The sequence below is a fragment of the Arvicola amphibius genome, chromosome 7 (genome assembly GCF_903992535.2).
Source record: "Arvicola amphibius chromosome 7, mArvAmp1.2, whole genome shotgun sequence".
Classification (NCBI taxonomy): domain Eukaryota; kingdom Metazoa; phylum Chordata; class Mammalia; order Rodentia; family Cricetidae; genus Arvicola; species Arvicola amphibius.
In genome coordinates, this window is record NC_052053.1 from 43335047 (window position 1) to 43354028 (window position 18982).

The following is an 18982-nucleotide window of genomic DNA, read 5'->3' on the forward strand; positions in this document are numbered from 1 at the left end:
TTTCAGTCACTAGCTGGGCTCTCACACAAGGCAGGTCACCTGGGGGAGGTCTGCTCTGGCTGCTCACACGGTGCCCTTTATATTCCCCGTGGCCAGGGATGTGTGCCCACTTGGCACTGACCACGTCCCTCCCGTCCTTCTCTCATGGCCAAATCCACATCCATCATGGAGGTGGAAAGTTGTTGTTGTTGGGATCTGATGACTGTGAACTCAATGTCACCTACAGATGAAGAAAGACACACAATGCCCTGCAATGTCTGTGCCACCAATACTGTGCTCCCAATGGACCCTGGGAAGATGAGTGAGTCAGGGGCAGTGAGGTTGCTCATTGGGCAGGGAGGGAGGGCCAGGCTTCCCTTCACAGCCCTGACCTCCATCTGCCATGGCTGCCCTGAGCTGTGTCCACTGAGACCTGGATTCTGACCTCCTGTGCAGAGAATGGGGCTGAGCTACATCACCAGGGACTGTTGCTAGTCCCCAGATGGCTTGGCCGCTGTCCGGGAGGGAGGCCTCTTCATTGTCCTTTTCATGCCTGGATACCCCATGCTAAACCTTTCCGTAAGTGGGGACACAGACTCCTGACTCCTGCAGATTGAACATCATCAGGGCAGACCCCCTGCCACACTAGGCCACACCATGACCCTGACCCAGCAGTGGGCTCTGCAGGGCATTTCTTACTCTCAGATGTCCTGGTTCTTTTCCACTGCCCGGCCAATGCCATCTCCTCAACCACCAGGTAGGGCTCCATTTCTATAGTGCATGTCATTATATGTTGGCTGAATGAAGAATTCCAGCCATACATGAATATTTGTTGCATGAAGAACAGGTGAAGGGGTTTCACATCTGTGAGCTCAGGGGGATTCATCTCTAACAAGGGGATGTGGCCTCCTGCTGTTCTTGTCATCTGAGGAGCTGCTGAGAGAACATTTCAGAGCCAGGGCTGCCCTGGTGCAACCGAGGTCCATGTGTGTTCATTTCTTGCCTCCTGTGCCCTGAGGTGGGATGAAGGACCAGTGTCCATCACAGCCTGACCTGAGCCCACCCCAGTGCTCCTATTGAACTCTCTTCCTCTGGAGTCTACAGCTTCCCTCCTTGATAGCTCTGAGCACCCACAGGCTCTCCACATGGCCAGATCACACTCTTTTTGAGTAAATGATGCAAAAACACCACGACCCCATGTCCCAACCTGTGTTCTGAATTCATGATGTCTGCCCTGGCTCCAGGCCTTAGCCCAGCTTCCTTCCAGTAGGATCTGTGCCTTCCACTCCCCACTCTGCAGTTCCTGAACTTGGCCACCTAACCTGAAACCTAGAAGGTCAGGTCTGGAGAAGGATTTCATTTCCTGTGTGGCTGTCTACACTCCATGGCTCTGGAGATGGGTGCTGGTCCCACAATGGCATCTCTGTGCCTGTCTGGACCAAAGGTGCATGGGCTCAAGTATCCACAAACAATCTTAATGAGCATTCTCTGACTTGACCTGGCTTGTGCTGAGGAGCTAACACGGCCTAGGTCTTGACCTCTGTGTAGAATGTGTTGAGCAGGAGGCCTGACATTCTGGGTGTGAGAGGGGAGGGCTCTTTAGGACCAGAGATTAGAAAACAGGCTATCATTTCCAACTCAAGGCAAGGCATCTCTGTACCTGCCAGCTTGTCCTTCATTAGCGTGTTTGATTCATTCCTCTGAGCACCTCACCACACAGGCTCTCGTGTCTGATTCCCTGAATCAGATGAGAACACTGTGCCTGTGATTGACAGAGCCAGGGACGCTGTCAATCTGCTGGAGGTCATTGGAACTTGCCAGGTGGCTCTCATTATCCATTTCTCTGGCCTGTGTCTTAGCACCTGATTCATCTCAAGGTTTCCAGTTCTGTTCCTTGCTGTGACTAAGGTGGCAGCAGATAGCTGCTGTTGCATTTGAGGAACGGACTCTATTTGAATCCTGCAGTGTCAGTGCTGGGGTGGCTACAGCTGATAGTGCTGATGGCTGACCCTTACTGTCCCCTGCCACTGCGGATGAGATTTCTTAACACCAGCAGACCAGCAGCTCCCCAGTCTAAGCCTGCATTTCCCTTTTGTGTTTCTCTGACCCACAGCCTTGAAGGGCAGGTGTGAGGTTGATAACCACACTGTCATGGATGGTCTGTAGCTTCCCCCACAGGTTCCTGTGCGGCAGGCTTAGTCCCAGCTGACAGCCCTATTTGAAGAGACTGCAGACCGAGGCCAGGGTTGGTAGAAATTAGTCATGGAGAACACCTTGTCCTCCTCTCTGCTTTCCTGACAGCATGAGATGCCAGCTGTTCCTCCTAACCTTCTCTGCAATGATGCTGTGAGTCCACAGGCCATCTGCCATGGGACCAACCCATCGTGGGCAGAACCTCTGACACCAGGAGCCAAAATAACTCCTTCTTCTTTAAGATGTGCTCTCGTGTGTTTAAGGCGATGATGAATACCTGGCTGATACATCATCAGCATGGATGGAAACTGAGAGGATCGTGGGGCTGTGCTCCCCTCGGGATAACATGAAATGTCCCACCTGTGACTCAGAGTGTCCTCAGGGGAGCCAAGTCCCAGTTGCTCCCAATGCTAACTTCTGGTTAAAATGAGAATATATGACCTTAAAATATCACCAGATGCCAGGCTTCTGGCCTCCAGAACCGATCAAGAATATGTTGTAGGTTTCTGATTTTGTTCTCTTAGCAGTGCTGGGATCTACCCCAGGCCTGGCACAGGCTTTGGTGCACTTTACCACCAAGTTCCATCCGATGTCCACATTTCTGGATTTTAAATCATTTAGTTTGTAGTACTGTGCTATAACTGCCCTTAAAATCATTCCTAACTGATCAATAGTTACATTACATGCAAATGGTCAAAATCCATCAAACACAGCATAGTGACTAGTACAAATGGCTGAAACCGTATGATGGCTATTGTTGTCTACGAGGAATCTACTTTAAAAGTGCTGATGGAGGTGAACTGGTGGAAAAGTATAGAGTTGCAGTAGGTCAACTTTAATCTAACAAGATGTAACATCAACTGATGTAAAACCTAGAACAAAGCAAAATTAATTGGATAGTAAGGGGCAGTGTACAGGACAGTTATGCCATTCCTTGGAGAGGTGCTGCCATCCCAAAGGTTAACGGAGCAGGCAGTCAACAGGGCAGAGCAATAGAACTTGGAAGCCTGGAGAGAGAAGGCCATATAGGTGCAAGCTCTCTCTTCCACCTCTCTCCTGAAGAGGTAACTTCTGCTCTTCTCCCTCTCTGCCTTTCTCTCTCTCTGCCTTTCTCTCTCTCTGCCTCTCTCTCTCTCTCTCTCTCTCTCTCTCTCTCTCTCTTTCTCTCTCTCTCTCTTTCTTTCTCTCTCTCCATCTTTCTTCCAGGGTTCTAGTCTCAGCATTCACAATATGGCTCACAGCAGTTTGTAGCTCCAGTTCCAAGGGATCAAATGTCCTCTTCTGTCTTCCATAGAGACTAAGTAAGTACTCAATATGCGGGCAAAACACACACACACATATAGATATAGATATAGATATAGATATAGATATAGATAGAGATAGAGATAGAGATAGAGAGAGATAGAGAGAGATAGATAGAGATAGATAGATAGATAAAATGAATATTTAAAAAATAAAACAGTATTGAAGAACATCTCAGTTAGGTTTTCCATTGCTGAGAAGAGACACCATGACTACAGCAACTTTTATAAAGGAAAACATTTAGTTGCATCTTGTTTGCAGGTTTAGAGGTTTAGTCCATCGTCATTATGGTGGGCCGCATTGTGAGCATGCAAGGAGATATGGTGCTGGAGAGGTAGCTGAGAGTTCTACATCCAGATTTGCTGGAAGCAGGAAGAGAAAGAGCCACCAGGGTTCTGGGCTAAAGTCAAAGTCCACCCTCCAGTGACAAGCTTCTTCCAATAAAGTCAGACCTACTCCAAGAAGGCAGCACCTCCTATTCCTTGTGAAGTAGTGCCTCTCCCTATGAACCTATGGGGGCTATTTTCATTCAAACTACAACATTTCCCTCCCTGCCCCCCATAGACTTAGATCCATATCATAAAACAAAATGCATTTAGTTCAATTTCAATAGTCCCCATAGTCTATCACAGCCTCAACACTGTTAAACACCCACAGTTCAAAGTCTCTGATGCTCATGGTAATCTCTTCACTATAAGCCCTTGTAAAATCAAAATGAAAAAGCAGATCACATCCTTATAACATACAATGACACAGGATATGCATTTCCATTTCAGAGGGAGGGAAGGGAGCAGAGTGAGGAAACACTGGGCCAAAGCAATACTGAAAACCAGCTGAATAAACTCCAAACTCTGCATCTCCATATCTGATGTCAAAGCCTTCTTCAGATCTCCAACTCCTTTCAACTTTGTTGACTGCAGCCCACTTCTTTCTCTTGAGTTGGTTCCTCTTCCTGTTAGCTGCTGTCCTTGGCTGGTACCTCTCAACTCTGGCATCTCTCACATCTTAGGGTCTCCAAGGCAATCCAGGCTTCACTTCCACAGCTTCATACGATGGCCTCTCTGGCTTCCATAATCAGGGAAACCCCTGTCACACAGCTGGCCTCAGAGGCTTTCCTTAGTCACAGAGAAAGATTCCACAGACCCTTTCTTCTGTCTTTGACTCTAAATCCAGAGCCAGGTGGCTGAAGCTGCCATGTTCTGCTGAAACACAGCATCAAATACATTTTCACCAGCTTTCTGTTTTTGATGGATTCTTTCACTGCCCAAGCTTGGCTGGCCTAGAACTTGATCTGTAGATCAGGTTGGCCTTGAACTCAGAGCTCTATCTACTTCTGCCTCCCAAGTGTTGGGATTAAAATTTTGGACCACCACACTGGGCTCTAAACTCTTTTAGTACTTTTTACAAATTGGAAGCTTAGTTGGGTGGGATCTTTCCCTGAGGTCACCACTCCCTTTATTCCATTTAGGCTCAGGCTTTTCTTTAAATCTATTCCTGGTACTCCTCCAACCATACATTTTATATTTTTCCTGGCTCAGCTTGCTCATTTTTATTATAGATCTGCCTAAGCGTCCACTAATAACCACACGACAATGAATACGAGGTTTTCTTGAAATCTCCTTTGCCAACACTGTTAATCTAAAATTCTTCTATTTAGCCTCAGGCAGATTTCTGGGACAAGGCCAGAAAGCAGCTATATTCTTCACCAAAATATCACAAGAACAAGCTCTAGGCCACATACTAATATTCTCCTCCAAAACCTCTTGAGGAGGGGCCCCTCAGTTCAAGACGCCTTCAGCACCTCTGTCTTCCATGCTTCTACTAGCAAGGCCCATTAAGCTCCACTTAAAACATTCAACTGCTTTCCTATCCAAAGTCTGAAAGTCCACATTCTACCAAGAAACACGGTCAGGCCTGTGGCAGTAATACCCCAGTCCCTGGTACCACCTTCCGCCTTGTTTGTTTCTATAGGTCATTGTATAGGTTAGTTTCTATAGTTAGGTCATGGTGAAGAGACACCTCGACCACAGAAACTTTCCTCCCCCGCCCCAATTTTATCTTCTTAATTGATTATTTTTGTATTTCACATCATGCATCTCCCCATCCCTTCCCATCTGCCCTTGCAGCCCTCCCAGAATAAAACAAGATAAAATTTAAAAGAAAAGAGGGGAAAAAAAGAAAGAAAAATCTCACCAAGGAATCTGCAGTGTGACACAGTGAGTCATGCAAGGAAGCCTTTAGTCCCTATGTTATTACTTGAACGTGTTCTTGGAAGTTAGTCATCTATCCTAGGCCCTCACTGGGGCTCCTCCTAGAGATCCCATTGCTGTCCTGTGTCATGGAGATCCTGGAACCTTGGGTCTGCAGGGTTCGTCCCTTCATGTGCTCCAGCAGATCCTAGATGGGGTGGATGATGAGACAGCTCAACCCACAGACCTGGTTCTGGGTCTGGGTGGTTGCTGGGTTGGTCAGCCCCCAGCTTTCCCTCATCCTCAGCACCAGGGCAAGCTCTCCAGCAAACGGGCCAGCTCATCCCAGGCAGCAAGCATGGCCGGGTCTCCTGCTCTCATGTCTTTGGGTCTGCTTGCTCATACCTACACCAGAGGGCCAGCTCTACTGTGTTGCCTAGGCTAGCTGTAGGGGCCGCTCTGCCCAGTGCTGCTGCTGGCGAGAGGCAAGGCAAGATCTCTTGCTCTAGTGACCTCAGGGATGGCTTTACCACCTGCTGCAGACCTGTGGGGATATGAGGAGGGGCCTTCTCTCCCTTGTCCATACACAATATGGTAGAAGAGGGGTGGGGCCGGATCTCTCACGTTTACATTCTGGGGGCTATAGTAGGAGGCTGCTTGTTTGTTCCCAGATGCTCAGCCCCAAAATAATCACACAGAAATCATATTATTTGCAATACTGTTTGGCCAATAGCTTAAGCATATTTCTGGCTAACTCATATCTTAAATTAACCCATCTCCATTAATCTGTATATCGCCACGAGGTTGTGACTTATTGGGTAAAGTTCTGGTGTCTGTCTCCGGTGGGGCTCCATGGCTTCTCACTGACTCTGCCTTCTTTCTCCCAGCATTCAGTTTAGTTTCTCCCGCTTACCTCTCTCTATTCTGCTCTGTGCAGGCCTAAGACAGTTTCTATTAACCAATGGTATTCACAGCATACAGAGAGGAATCCCATATCAGTGGAACAGCCTACCCATGTCTTCCCCAATGGAGTTAGCTCCACTGAATTGCCCAGTTGAGGTGCAGGGCCCACTCTCCCTAGGTATGTACTTGGTGAGGGGCAGGGTCAGCTCTGTTATCTAGTACAGGTGGAAAGGTACAAGGGGGGAGGGCATCTTTCACTCTCTCTTTTCACCACATGGCAGATAAGAGGTGCAGGACCCGCTCTCCCACTCTCGTAATCTTGGTGCAGGCTCACAGGGGCACCCAACAGCAGGGTTGGCACTGTTGTGGTGCCCTGGGGAGGTGTACGGCCTGTACAGAGACTCTCGTAAACCAGAGCATTTGCCTGGGGCTTGTTTACAGGTTCAGAGGTGTAGTCCATTGTCATCATGGTGGACAGCATGGTGGCACACAGGCAGACTGTGCTGGAGAGGTAGCTAAGAGTTCTACATCCAGATGCGCAGGCAGCTGGAAGAGAGAAAGCCATTCACTTCTGGGCCTGTCTTGAGCATTTGAAACCCCAAAGCCCACCCTCAGTGACACACTTCCTCCAACAAAGCCAAACCTACTCCAAGAAGGCAACACCCCCTAATTCCTCTAAGTCGTGCCACTCCCTGTGAGCCTACAAGGGCCATTTTCATTCAAACCACCACAGAGTGTGTGTGTTCATCACAGCAGTAGTGTGTTCATCTAGTGTACACAGGGCTCTAAGTTCAGTTCCTTGTCTGCCCCAGAAGAGAAAAAAAAAAAGAAAAGAGAATAAAAACCAACACATAGAGATACGTGATGTATGTCTAAATACAGTCAAGATGGAAAACAACAGCATAACATGCACACATTAGAAAGAAGACAATGTCGACATTTCATTATCTCTGTTTCTCCCAACAGGAAGTTCTTGGTCTGGTGGATCCTTTAGAGGAAACCTCAAAGGAGCTTCCCTGGCTGCAGTGGTGATCTTGGCCCGGTACTTCTCTCCAGCCCTGAGTTTAACCAAGGGAAGGGCATGATGTGTCTGGGGTTATTCACGTCAGGGACACATGCTCAAGTGATGACTGGTAGCCCCATATGATATGTGATCCGGTGACACGTGTCTGTGAGCTCATTTGGACAAAAAGACCTTGCAGCAGTGATTAAGAATCTCAAGTGGGACCAACGAGGGTCAGGGTGGCCTAAATCTAATGGCAAGTATCTTGTATAGGCAGCCTGCTAGAGCCTGAGCCTCATGTTCTGTCCTCTCCTTCACGCCCAGTTCCTGGGATCCCTGCTTTCAGTCCCTCTGAGCCTTCCCACTGCCTGCATCCCCTTCACAGGCAAGTAGGAACCATGGTCCGCAAGGCGAGATTTGCAGTGGCAATTCCCATATGATCTCTGCTTTAGAGCAGCTAAACTCTTCTAGCTGACTCTCCCAGGGATGCTCCTAGCTTGGATATCTGTCTTCAGAGCCTGAGCTGACCCAGCAGCCAGCAAGCAGCACAGGCCCCCAGTGGTATTTTTGTGCCTTTTTGACCCAGGACTTGGTCCCACATTGTTCTCAGTAACTCTGAGGGTCACTACGGAAGGTTAAATTGACATAAAAAAAAACCAAGATCTGCACTGAAAAGGGTTTTTTTTTTTCTACATGTTCATGAGAAACACTGGGAAAGGACAACAGTGGGTACAGATACTCTAGAAGCTGGAAGGCATAGGTGTTCACCATCCAGCAATATCGGGGAGGAAGGTCTGGATAGAGGAGGAAACATCAGATGAAAATGGGTACCAGTCGTATGGGTATTTCCTGGCACCTGTGTGGGTGGGTGTGCTGGAAAGGGACACACAGACACAGGGGCAATTTAGTTTCTGATAAAAGTACAAAACCAGTCTCCAGAGATAAGATTGTCCTTCAAACCACAGCACTGGATTAACTGCCAACCACAGGCAGGTTGGCAGACCTGGACAACAGCCTGGGCTTCCTCACAATGTCAGCTCTGACAGGATTGCAGGCCTCAACTTCCTGCTGATCTCCAAGCAGTGAGAAGAGAACAAAGAATGAATTGTCATTCCCTGGGTGACAAGGCAGTTCTGAGCTCTGCCAGCCAGGAATAACCCTGTAAAGGGAAATTTGTGGGTTGACTTCTCACAGAGAGAACAGCTCTGTAGGACACGGTCAGCTGAACAGAAAAACAAGCATTGAAAAAGCATTTCAAATCCCAGGAACAGAGCTACTGTCAGTGAGAAAGCCGCGACCAGGAAAGCAGCCAGCCCATGGATGTGAACAAAGTGCTGGGAGAGACGTAGCCAAGGAAGCTCAGCTTTGTCTACCCCTAAAGCATTGCCCTCTCTCCAGAACAAAGCCCTGTCTGCATCAGCCCTCCTACCTCATTCTTCCTGCCTCTCTTTCCCCGCAAACTGCCTTTTGCTTTATGACTGAACAAAACTCCAGTGTTCATTCATGGCGTTTTCTGTATCTGCGCATCTCAGCCTTCTGTGGGTATCTAGGCTGATTCTGCATCTCGGCTGTGTGAACAACATGGCAATCAACACACATGTGCAGGTTCCCCTGAGCTATAATGACTAGAATCTTTTGGGTATAAACTCGGGGGTGCTTGCTGGAGCTGGATCATTTTCTCGTCCTATTTTTAGTTTTCTGAGTAGCCTCCAAACTAGTTTTCATAGTGACTCCTCTAGTTTCTGTCCCCATAAACAATGTGTTAGGTTTATTTTCCCTGCACCACCCCGGAATTTTTGGGCACTTGTCTTCTTGACGGCTGCCATTCTGAACTGAGTGAGGGGAACGATGTTTTTAATTTGCATTTTGCTGATGGCAAACAAGGTAAAACACTATTTCATGTATTGTTGATGATTTATTCTACCATTTTGGAAAATCGTTGTTCAATTCATCTGCTCATTTATTGGTTGGATGAGTTGTTTGGTGATAAATGTTTTGAGTATTTTACGTATTTTATAGGTCATTTCCTTGTTGCTTGTATAACAGGAAAGATTCCTCCCCTTCAGTGACCATCTCTTAACTCTGTTGATTATTTCCTTGGCTGTGCAAAAAGAATATTTTAATTTACATGGTTCCTTTTCTCTTGGGATTATTTCCTGTGCAATTTCAGTCCTATCCAGAAAGTTCTTTTCTCTGCTTGTATCCTGTGTCTTGAAGTGTTTTCTGTTTATCCCTCCAGCAGTTTCAGGTCATGCATTAAGGTCTATGTCCCATTCAGATTGTGTTTGCACAGGGCAATAGCCGAGGTCTAGCTTCATCTCCTGTGTGTGGGTATCAGTGTCCCCAGGACAGCTGATGAATAGATGTCAGTCTCTTCCCCACTGTGTGCTCTGAGCACTTTTGTCTAAAGTCGGGTGGCCGCAGCTATGTGTGTTTGTGTCTGTGCCCTGTATTCTACCACAGTGACTGGTGTGCCTGTTTCGGTGCTATACCATGCTGTTTTTGTTACTGCAGCCCTGTAGTATAGTTTAAAACCAGGTGCTACAACACCCCCAGCATCGTTGTTTCTGCCCAGGATAACTCTGGCTAGTCAGGGATTTGGGGGCTCACAAATGAGGTTTAGGATTAATTTTCTGTTTCTGTGACATTGGACTTTTGACAGAAATTTGTATTGGAGCTGAAGCCGGCTGTTGGCAATATGGTCATTTTTACAATATTGATTACCCTAATCCATGGACATAGTGTTCCTTCTGCTATTGTGTTATCCAGTTTCTTCTATGTTTTGTTGTTTCTGTAGAAATGGAATATTTCTTCTCCTCCCCTTCCTCCTCCTCTTCCTTTTTCTTCCTTTTTTTGGCTGATATGATTTGGACATTTTCATGGTCTCACAACATGCTTGTTATCATTATTCAATGTAGAGAAGCTAATAATTTCTCGTGTTGATTTTATATTCTACTATTTTGCTGAATGTTTTTTAAAACAGATCTCAGAGTTTTCTATTTAATTCAATAAAAAGTAATGTAATGTGCATATAAGGATAGCTAAACTTGTTCCTCTCTTATTTGTAGACTCCATTTCTTTGCCTTATTGCTATGGCTAAGACTTCAAGTACTGTATTGAATAAGAACACTTCAGTTCTTCCCTGATTAGAACAATGCTGGCTTTGTTGAAAGTCTCCCATCACCTACCGAAATGATCAGAGTTTGGGGTTGGGTTGCAATTACTAGTTTGTGCATTCTTTTGCTTTCCTAGAAAGAAACCAGCTCGGTCATGCTGCCTGACCACCCAATGTTGCTGAGATCAGTTTGAAAGAATTTTATTGAGAGTTTTTGCATCTGTGGTCAACAGAAAAATTTGTCTATAGTTTTATTTTATATTCTTTAATATTATATGATCTTGGTTTGTAGAATGAATTCTCAGAAGTCCTTCTCTTACAGTATAGTCTATAGAGCACTGGTGCTGATTCTTTTAAGTCTTTGGTAGAATTTAGCAGTGACTCCATCCTCTCCTGGGCTCTTCTTTGTTGGAAGATTATCAGTACTTTAACATTGTTGCCCATTATAGATGTATTAAAGTAGTGCATTTCCTCTTGATTTAGCTTGGGTAGGTCCTGTGGGTGGAGAATCTATACAGATCTTCTCGATTTTATAGAATTTTGCAGTATATTTCAAAATCAACCCTTTCATAATTTCCTCAAATATTACCTTGTGGGGTGCTGAAGAGATAGCTCAGAAGCTAAGAACACTTGCTGCTCTTGCAGAGGACCTGGGTTCAGATCCCAGTACCCACACACTGGCTTACAATCATCTATAGCTCCAGTTCCAGGGGATCTGATGCCTTCTTCTGACCTCACGGGAACCAGAAACACAGGTGATGCACACGTACACATGCACACATGTAGGCAAAACACTCGTCAACATAAATTTTAAATTTAAAATTTTAAGCATCATAGAAGAATTTGACCATACTAAGGGTGGGTATGGTGTTCAATGCTTTTAGACCCAACACTCAGAATGCAGTGGCTGGTGGATTTCTAATGAGTTTGAGGTCAATCTAATTTGCATAAGGAAGCCTTGACTCAAACAAACAAATACTAGAAGATAGAAGGACCTCTCTGTGTTCCTAAATTGAAAAAATAATATTGTGAAAATGACTATTCCTGCAAAAGCAATGTAACCAATTCAATCCAGCCCCTATAAAATTCCAATTACATTCTTCACAGGAATAGAAAAATTAGAATTCATATGGAACCACAAAATACCCCAGATAGCCAAAATAATTTTGAGAAAAAACAATGCTGGCCATATTATCATGTCTGATTTCAGGTTTATTGTTACAGCAGTAAAATCAGAATGGTGCTGTCCTGGAAAGAGACCCAGAAATCAATTAAGCAGAAAGAATAATCAGATATGAATCTATGCAGTTACAGCCACCTGAGTTTTGACAAAGTTTAAAAGTGTATACATTGGAGAAGACAGTCTCTTCAACAAATGGAGTTGGTGAATCTGGATATTCACATGGAGAAGAATAAAGCTCAATCCCCATATCTCTGCCTGGGCAAAAGTCAACATCAAATAAATGTGGAATTTAATATGAGATTTGAAATTCTAAAGCAGGAATTTTATGAAAAAGAAGGGAAAGCATTTCAAGATATCTGCATTGGTCAACATTTCCTGTACAGACTCTTAAAACTAACAGACTTTGGTGTTATATAAGGCCACTTTTTTGTTCCTGGCTTCTCAGCCCCTAAATAACCACTCAGAAACCCCTTCTTTTTCATAAAGTTCCTGCTTTAGAATTAGGTCCAATACTTTGTATTCCCCAAGATAGAATAAATAATGGAGTATTTTCTCTGACTTTGTAAAATGCTAATGGACTAGACTTTGTTACTATAATTATTGCCTGTATATATTTCTATATAGTTATTGTATATAGTTTTTCTATGTTAATTAAAACTTTCATTATTTATTCAGGCAAAAAGGGAGAAATATTGTGTGATATTTTGTTTGTGTTCTGACAAATAAAGCTTTCCTGGAGATCAGGGGGTGGAGCTAGCCACTAGTAAACCATAGAGAACTGGAGGTCTGTACAGACAGACAGGAAGTAATAAGGCTGGGTGGAGAGAGGAAGTGGTAAGGCGGGCTGGAGACAGGATCTTGGTCTTCTGGTTGGAGAATTCAGAGAGGTAAGAAATCTCTGGTGGCCTCTGCTCTGCTTCATTGATCTTTTATACCAATATCTGACTCTTAATTTTTTTATTGATAAGACAAATTAGGATCACATTTCAAGGTCTCACTGACAAAGACACACATAGGCTGATTGCACATGGATGAAAATCAGAACACATGCGAATAAAAAGCAAAGCTAAGCAAGGTAGCGTTTCTACTCAAAGTAAGTCTCAAGTCAAAATTAGTAAGAAAAGTTAAGCAAGGCCACTGTGTTGTAACAATAGGAACAACCCACCAAGCAGATCCAATAAGAGGTTAAGAGCAGAGCACCAGGGTTAGTTCCCCAGCACCCACGTGATAGCTCACTTGGCTCACATTCTGTAACTCTAGCTCCGGAGATCCATACTCTCTTCTGGCCTCCTTGGGCACCGTACATACACACAAGCAGGCCAACACTCATACGCATGAAATAAAAACTTTTCAAAGAAGAAGATGCAAATATTTGTGTGCCAAATTTCATAAAATAAGCAGAGAGGGACAGGTAGAGCTAAATGCAATAATGATGAGTCACTTCAGTAGCCGATGAGGGATAAGCCATGTGGGTTGAGAATGTCCCTACAAGATAGATGTGATTGATGGCTATTGCTTGTCAATACTAAACTACTCGACTACTAAACCCAAGCCACTGAAAGCACCTCTGAGGGACTTTTCTCAAATAAGTTAATTGAAGTGGGAAGACTCAGGCTGAATCCAGATATTTTGATGTTGGATGATCTTCCTTAAATTTGGGTCACATCTTCTGGGGGCAGCCTGTATAAAGGACATGGAAGAAGGGAGTACATGCTTTTTGCCTGTTTGTCCTTGCCAGGAAGTTAATTTTATTCACTGGTATTAGAGCCTTCTTTTCGGGATTCTGGCATATACTGAAGACTAGCTGAGAATTCCATCCTTATGGATTGAATGACTACTAGATCTTTTGGATTTTTCCATCAGGAAACAGTCATTGTTGGAATAGTTACTCCTATTTTTGTCCATACAGATTCATTCTATTAGATCTGTTTCACTAGAGAACCCTGACTAAAATATAGTTCATGCTCTTCAGGAATTGAACTTGCTGAGCCCAAAATCTTCCTCAACATACACAAAGCTCTACTCTGTCGGAGCTTTGAGGCAGCCAACGCAAGGCCCTTTACAGACAGGCTAAGCCAGAGTGATGCTGAAATGCTTTATTCGGAGTCAGCTGGTATTGGTGATGGTGGAGCAGAGGTGGGAGGGAGTCCAGCAGAGAAGATGGGGAAAGTGGTCCAGGGGAGGAGAGGTCCAAGTGTGTCCCAGAACTGAGTCGGTGTTAGGCAGGGACCAGCAAGTGATCCATGATCCATAATTGGCTGCTGTGCCAAAGAGAAGCGAGGTGAGCAGCAGGTGCTGGCCAGAGGTCTTCTAGACTCAAGCATTAGCGCAGTCAGCGCTCCACAGCCACAGCCGCGAGAGCGCGAGAGCGATTCTCTCTCTTACACGCACGGCCTGTCAGGTGTCTGGGTGTCCCTGGGTATGGGAGGTAGGGGAGAGAACCGAGCATAGAGCAGAGTACAGGGGTTATACCAAGATCACTGCATGAGGAGACCATTTCTCCTACAGTGGATGAGATAAGGATCAAAGCACATGGGCTCTCCACCTCCAGGACCCAGGACTCTGGGCTTTTCCATCGTCCTCCCAGAAGGTCACTTACCCTAATCACTCTCCGGGATGCACTGATCTGTAGAAACCAAGAAAAGGCCAGGGGTGAGAAGGAGCTCTGGATAAGGACCCCAAAACATTGGCTGCTCAGACACTTCCACAGCCAAGACTTGCAACTGGGCTCTGGTGCCCTTGTGAGGGGGCAGTGGGGTTTGAGGCAGGCAAAACACATGAGCAGCAGAGTGAGACACAGCACACAGGTCCCCAGAGGCATGCAGGAATGTGCAGAGAGCATGGGACAATGGAGACCAAGAGGAACAGAGACAGAGCGCTCTCAGAAACATGGAGGGGAGAAAGAAGGGAGGAGAAGGACATGGTCAGTCCCACTCACCCCTCTGCTCGGGCACCAAGATGTTTTCTTTCTTTAGTCCCTTGCTCTGTACGAATTTCTTAAATTCTTCCATGGCCTCTGGGTTTTCCTCAGGGTCTCTCCCTGTGGGGAGGTGGGGCAGGTGAGCTGTGTAGTAGTAATGAGACCTCTACAGGGAACCAGTGACCAAGGTCAAGAGCACCGACCAGCACTGGGGCTGTAGACCTGGAGCAGCCAGGATAAGAGGGAACAGGACCCTGGCAGTGGACAAGGAGCCCTGGCGTGGGGAATCCCAGACACTGAGTGATCCTGGGGGCCCTTTGTGAACCTCAAGAGAACCTTGGAGAATACTACATACGCATCAAGGCCCTTACCAGGTTAGTCACTTCATACAGACTGGCAGTTACCTGGAACCCCTGGAAATGGCATCCGCCAGCTCCAGAGGTGGGAATCCCTCCTGAATGCTCAGGCCCCCAAAGGTCACATATGCCAGGTCCCCTCCCAGCTGACCCTCATTCCACTTTGGATCTTACACCCATCCTGGGCAGCACCCTTAGCCCCCCCCCCCAGTCCCCAGGGCCAGGCATGACTGCTGCCCTGCTGATAGGTATTAGAAGCAGAGACCGTGGACAGGACATGGGGACTCTGGTTCCTCACCCACAAGTTTCCCCTTGCGATGTAACTTCCCGTGGTGCTGGTGGTGTTCACAGTAGAAGATGTAGTGATCCTTCACAGGAAGCTCCTGGATATAGAAGGTATTCTTGCCCTTGACTACAGGGCAACAGAGAAATAGCTCTTAGCTTTGCATTTCTTGAAAAACCTTTGGAGGTTTTTTTCAAAGGAATGTTCTGGAACACTTGTGGTCACCCAGGAGACCCAGCCAGCCCAGCTCTTGCTTTTCTGTGATCGCCACGATTAGACAGAAGTGATTTCCCAGGACATTGCCTGGCCTGTTGAGGATTCCAGAGGAAGTGAGGGCTGAGGTTGGCCCCAGGTCTGAGCTCTTCCCTACCCTGCTTTCCTGTACTTAGCACTGGGTCAAGAGCAAAACTGGAGGGGGCCAGGGTGCAGAACACATCAGTCAGTACCTGGGGTGGACTAACCCATGACCTCTAGTGTCTGGCACATGGAATATGAGTGAATGACCATACTGGGAGATGCACAGGGCAGGAACCCTCGCCCCTGCAAAGACCCTGTGCCACAGTGAACTCACAGATAGAATATTTGCCAGGCTCATCAGTTTTGTGCATCACAATTTTCTTCTCGTGACACTGATTCTTCTTCCTGGAAAACAGGAGCCATGCTCAGCACACCAGGTGTATTAGCCATGACCAGGTGACCCCAAAATTTCTCTTCAGCCCTGCCCAAGATTTAGAGCACTGCCTGGCGACATGCCCCCTCGATGGCAGGGGCATTCCATTACCCACACCAAAATAAAAATAGAGAAGAACAGAAAGACAATGGCAGAAATTTGGTTGGGACACTCACAGGAATGTTATCATGAGCTCCAGGTCCCCTCCTTCCAGGGCTGTCACCCTTATAGGGAACACTTTCTTGGGTTCCTTCCCTTCTGGACGGTCCTTATCAGATACCATGGCCTTTGTGTACCAGGTCCCAGAAAACTGTGGAAGACAGAGCCCTGAGCATACCCAAACCTGGCTCGTATTTTCCCCAGACTCCAGTATCTGAGCCTGCAGCCTTGAAGAGACATTCTAGAGCCTGGCTTGCAGCTCTGAAGAGGGCTGACCGCACAAATCCCCACACATGCGCACTGTAGCACTGTAGAGCATGCAACATCAGGGCTCTCTGGCCAGTGAAGGCAGAGGCTGTCTGCCTTGTCAGCACAAACTCTTAGAGGTCTGGAATTCAGCACCGGATAAGTCCTCTGTCCTGAAGATCCCACCCTATGAAGCCTTCTGCTATCTGCTATCCCATGTCTCATGAACATCTATGCCCAAATCCCATTCCCCTGCTCCAGACCTGTATCCTGAGGGGCATTGTCTGCTGGGAAAAAACATTGGAGTCCCTGATCTGTCAACTCTGCTGGGATGCAAGTTTGGACTTAGGTCTTTAAGGATTACCAGTTGAACGAGTCTACCACCACCTACCAGCCTTCCGCTATGTCCACCCATTGTCCCTCCCCTCCTCACATCCTCCTGGTCCTCTGGTGGAAGTTCTTGGGCCTTCAGGACAGCCACCAGCCCTAGAAGAATGAAGGTCAAAAGCAGGCTCTTCATCTTCAATAGCTAGCTGGGCTCTCACTCAAGCAGGTCACCTGGGAAAGGTCTGCTCTGTCTGCTCACACGGTGCCCTTTATATCCCCCATGGCCAGGGATGTGTGCCCACTTGGCACTGACCACGTCCCTCCTGTCCTTCTCTCATGGCCAAATCCACATCCATCATGGAGGTGGAAGGTTGTTATTGTTGGGATCTGATGACAATGAATTCAATGTCACCCACAGACAAAGAAAGACACACAATGCCCTGCAATGTCTGTGCCACCAATACTGTGCTCACAAAGGACCCTGGGAGATGAGTGAGTCAGGGGTAGGGAGGTTGCTCATTGGGCAGGGAGGGAGGGCCAGGCTTCCCTTCACAGCCCTGGCCTCCATCTGCCATGGCTGCCCTGAGCTGTGTCCACTGAGTTCTGGATTCTGACCTCCTGTGTGGAGAAAGGGGCTGAGCTACATCACCAGAGACTGTTCATTAGCTACCAGATTTCTTGGTGCTCTGCTTGGGAGGGATCCCATTTTATTGTACTATCCATGTGTGGATACCCCAGCTGGACTTTCCTGTAAGTGAGGACACAGATTCCTGGCTCTAGTCAGTTTGGACATCATCAGGCAGACCCCCTGCCACACTAGGCCACACCATGACCCTGACCCAGCTGTGGGCTCTGCAGGGCACTTCTTACTCTCAGATGTCCTGGCCTTTTTCCACTGCCCGGCCAATGCCCATCTCCTCAACCACCAGGTAGAGTTCCGTTTCCATCATTCACACGATTTTAACTTGGCCTCATGAAGAACTCCAGCCACACAAGAATATTTGTCCCCTGAAGAGACAGGGTCAAGGGTTTCACCTCTGTGAGCTCGGGGGGGGGGGGGGGGGTGTCATCTCCAACAAGGGGACTTGGTTTTCTGCTGTTCTTGTCATCTGAGCACCTGCTGAGAGGACATTTCAGAGCCAGGGCTGCCCTGGTGCAACTGAGATCCATGTGTGTTCATTTCTTGCCATCTTGTGCCCTGAGGTGGGATGAAGGACCAGCGTCCATCAGAGCCTGACCTGAACCCACCCCAGTGCTCCTATTGAACTCTCTTCCTCTGGAGTCCACAGCTTCCCTCCTTGTTAGCTCTGAGCACCCACAGGCTCTCCACACGTCAGAGCTTATTCCTGTTAGGTAAACATGTTCACCAGATGTGTCCAGAGTTCATTAGAGCTGCTCTCTCTGTCCCCTCCTCTCTCTGGACCTTAGCCCAGCTACCTGCTCACCAGGACTTTTGCATTTTACCCCTGACCCCGCAGCTCCTAGGTTCAACCACCCTTCCTGAGACACAAGTGATTTAGTCCCTGGGAATAAGTTCTGGTCCCATAAAGGCATCTTTGTGTCTCTGGACCAAGATTAGGCAGTTCTGAGTGTCTATAAACAATATTAAGAAATTTTCTCTGATGAATTTTGGGATTATGTGAAGGCACCAGCATGAACCAGTCCTTGGCCCCCACCACGGAAGCTGCTGCTGAGCAGGAAGCAGCTACCACCTGGGTGTGGGAGGGAGGGTCCCTGTACTCTTTGGGACCAGAGGTCAGGAACCAGGCCAGCATTTCCTTATCACTGGTGAGCCCTTGCTGTACCTGGCATGTTTTCTCCTGCTCGCATGTACAAACCATCTATCTAAGAACCTCGCCACTTACATGTGTTTCAGTCCTGGAGACAGGAGGAAAATAGCACACACGTAATTGGCAGAGCCTGGGGCACCAGCAGAGTAGAAGCCTCTGGGTGCCTGCCATTGTTCCCTCCCTTGCTGTGCCCCATGTCTCCCAGTGTTCGCAGGTAGTAGTCCAGTTAAAGTGGCAACAGACACTAAAGGGAACAGTTAGGTGGCTTGAACATTTTCCTTGGGAGACAAGAGCAAATATCTCCCCACCAGATGCATACCAAAACCAAAGCATGACTCCACCAATTTCCAACTTGGAAAACCAA

The 18982-nt window shown here is 47.0% G+C and overlaps 1 protein-coding gene across 1 annotated transcript; it reads right to left on the reverse strand.

Moving 5' to 3' along the window:
* Nucleotides 1-14791: 14791 nt before the first annotated feature.
* Nucleotides 14792-17021, reverse strand: LOC119819734 (odorant-binding protein 2b-like). Its single transcript, XM_038338056.2, has 5 exons — nucleotides 16935-17021; nucleotides 16273-16406; nucleotides 15998-16068; nucleotides 15442-15555; nucleotides 14792-14907 (listed from the first exon to the last, which is right to left on the reverse strand). The coding sequence occupies exons 1-5, from the start codon at nucleotides 17019-17021 to the stop codon at nucleotides 14792-14794; spliced, it is 522 nt and encodes a 173-aa protein (XP_038193984.2).
* Nucleotides 17022-18982: the final 1961 nt, after the last annotated feature.

Excerpts from the sequence above, each read along its gene's own strand:
- LOC119819734 (XM_038338056.2), bottom strand. The coding sequence starts at position 17,021 with ATGAAGAGCCTGCTTTTGACCTTCATTCTTCTAGGGCTGGTGGCTGTC. Across the intron at positions 16,069-16,272 it reads GAGCTCATGATAACATTCCT|GAAGAAGAATCAGTGTCACG; the intron begins GTGAGTGTCCCA and ends CCTGTTTTCCAG. Across the intron at positions 14,908-15,441 it reads TCGCAAGGGGAAACTTGTGG|GGAGAGACCCTGAGGAAAAC; the intron begins GTGAGGAACCAG and ends ACCTCCCCACAG.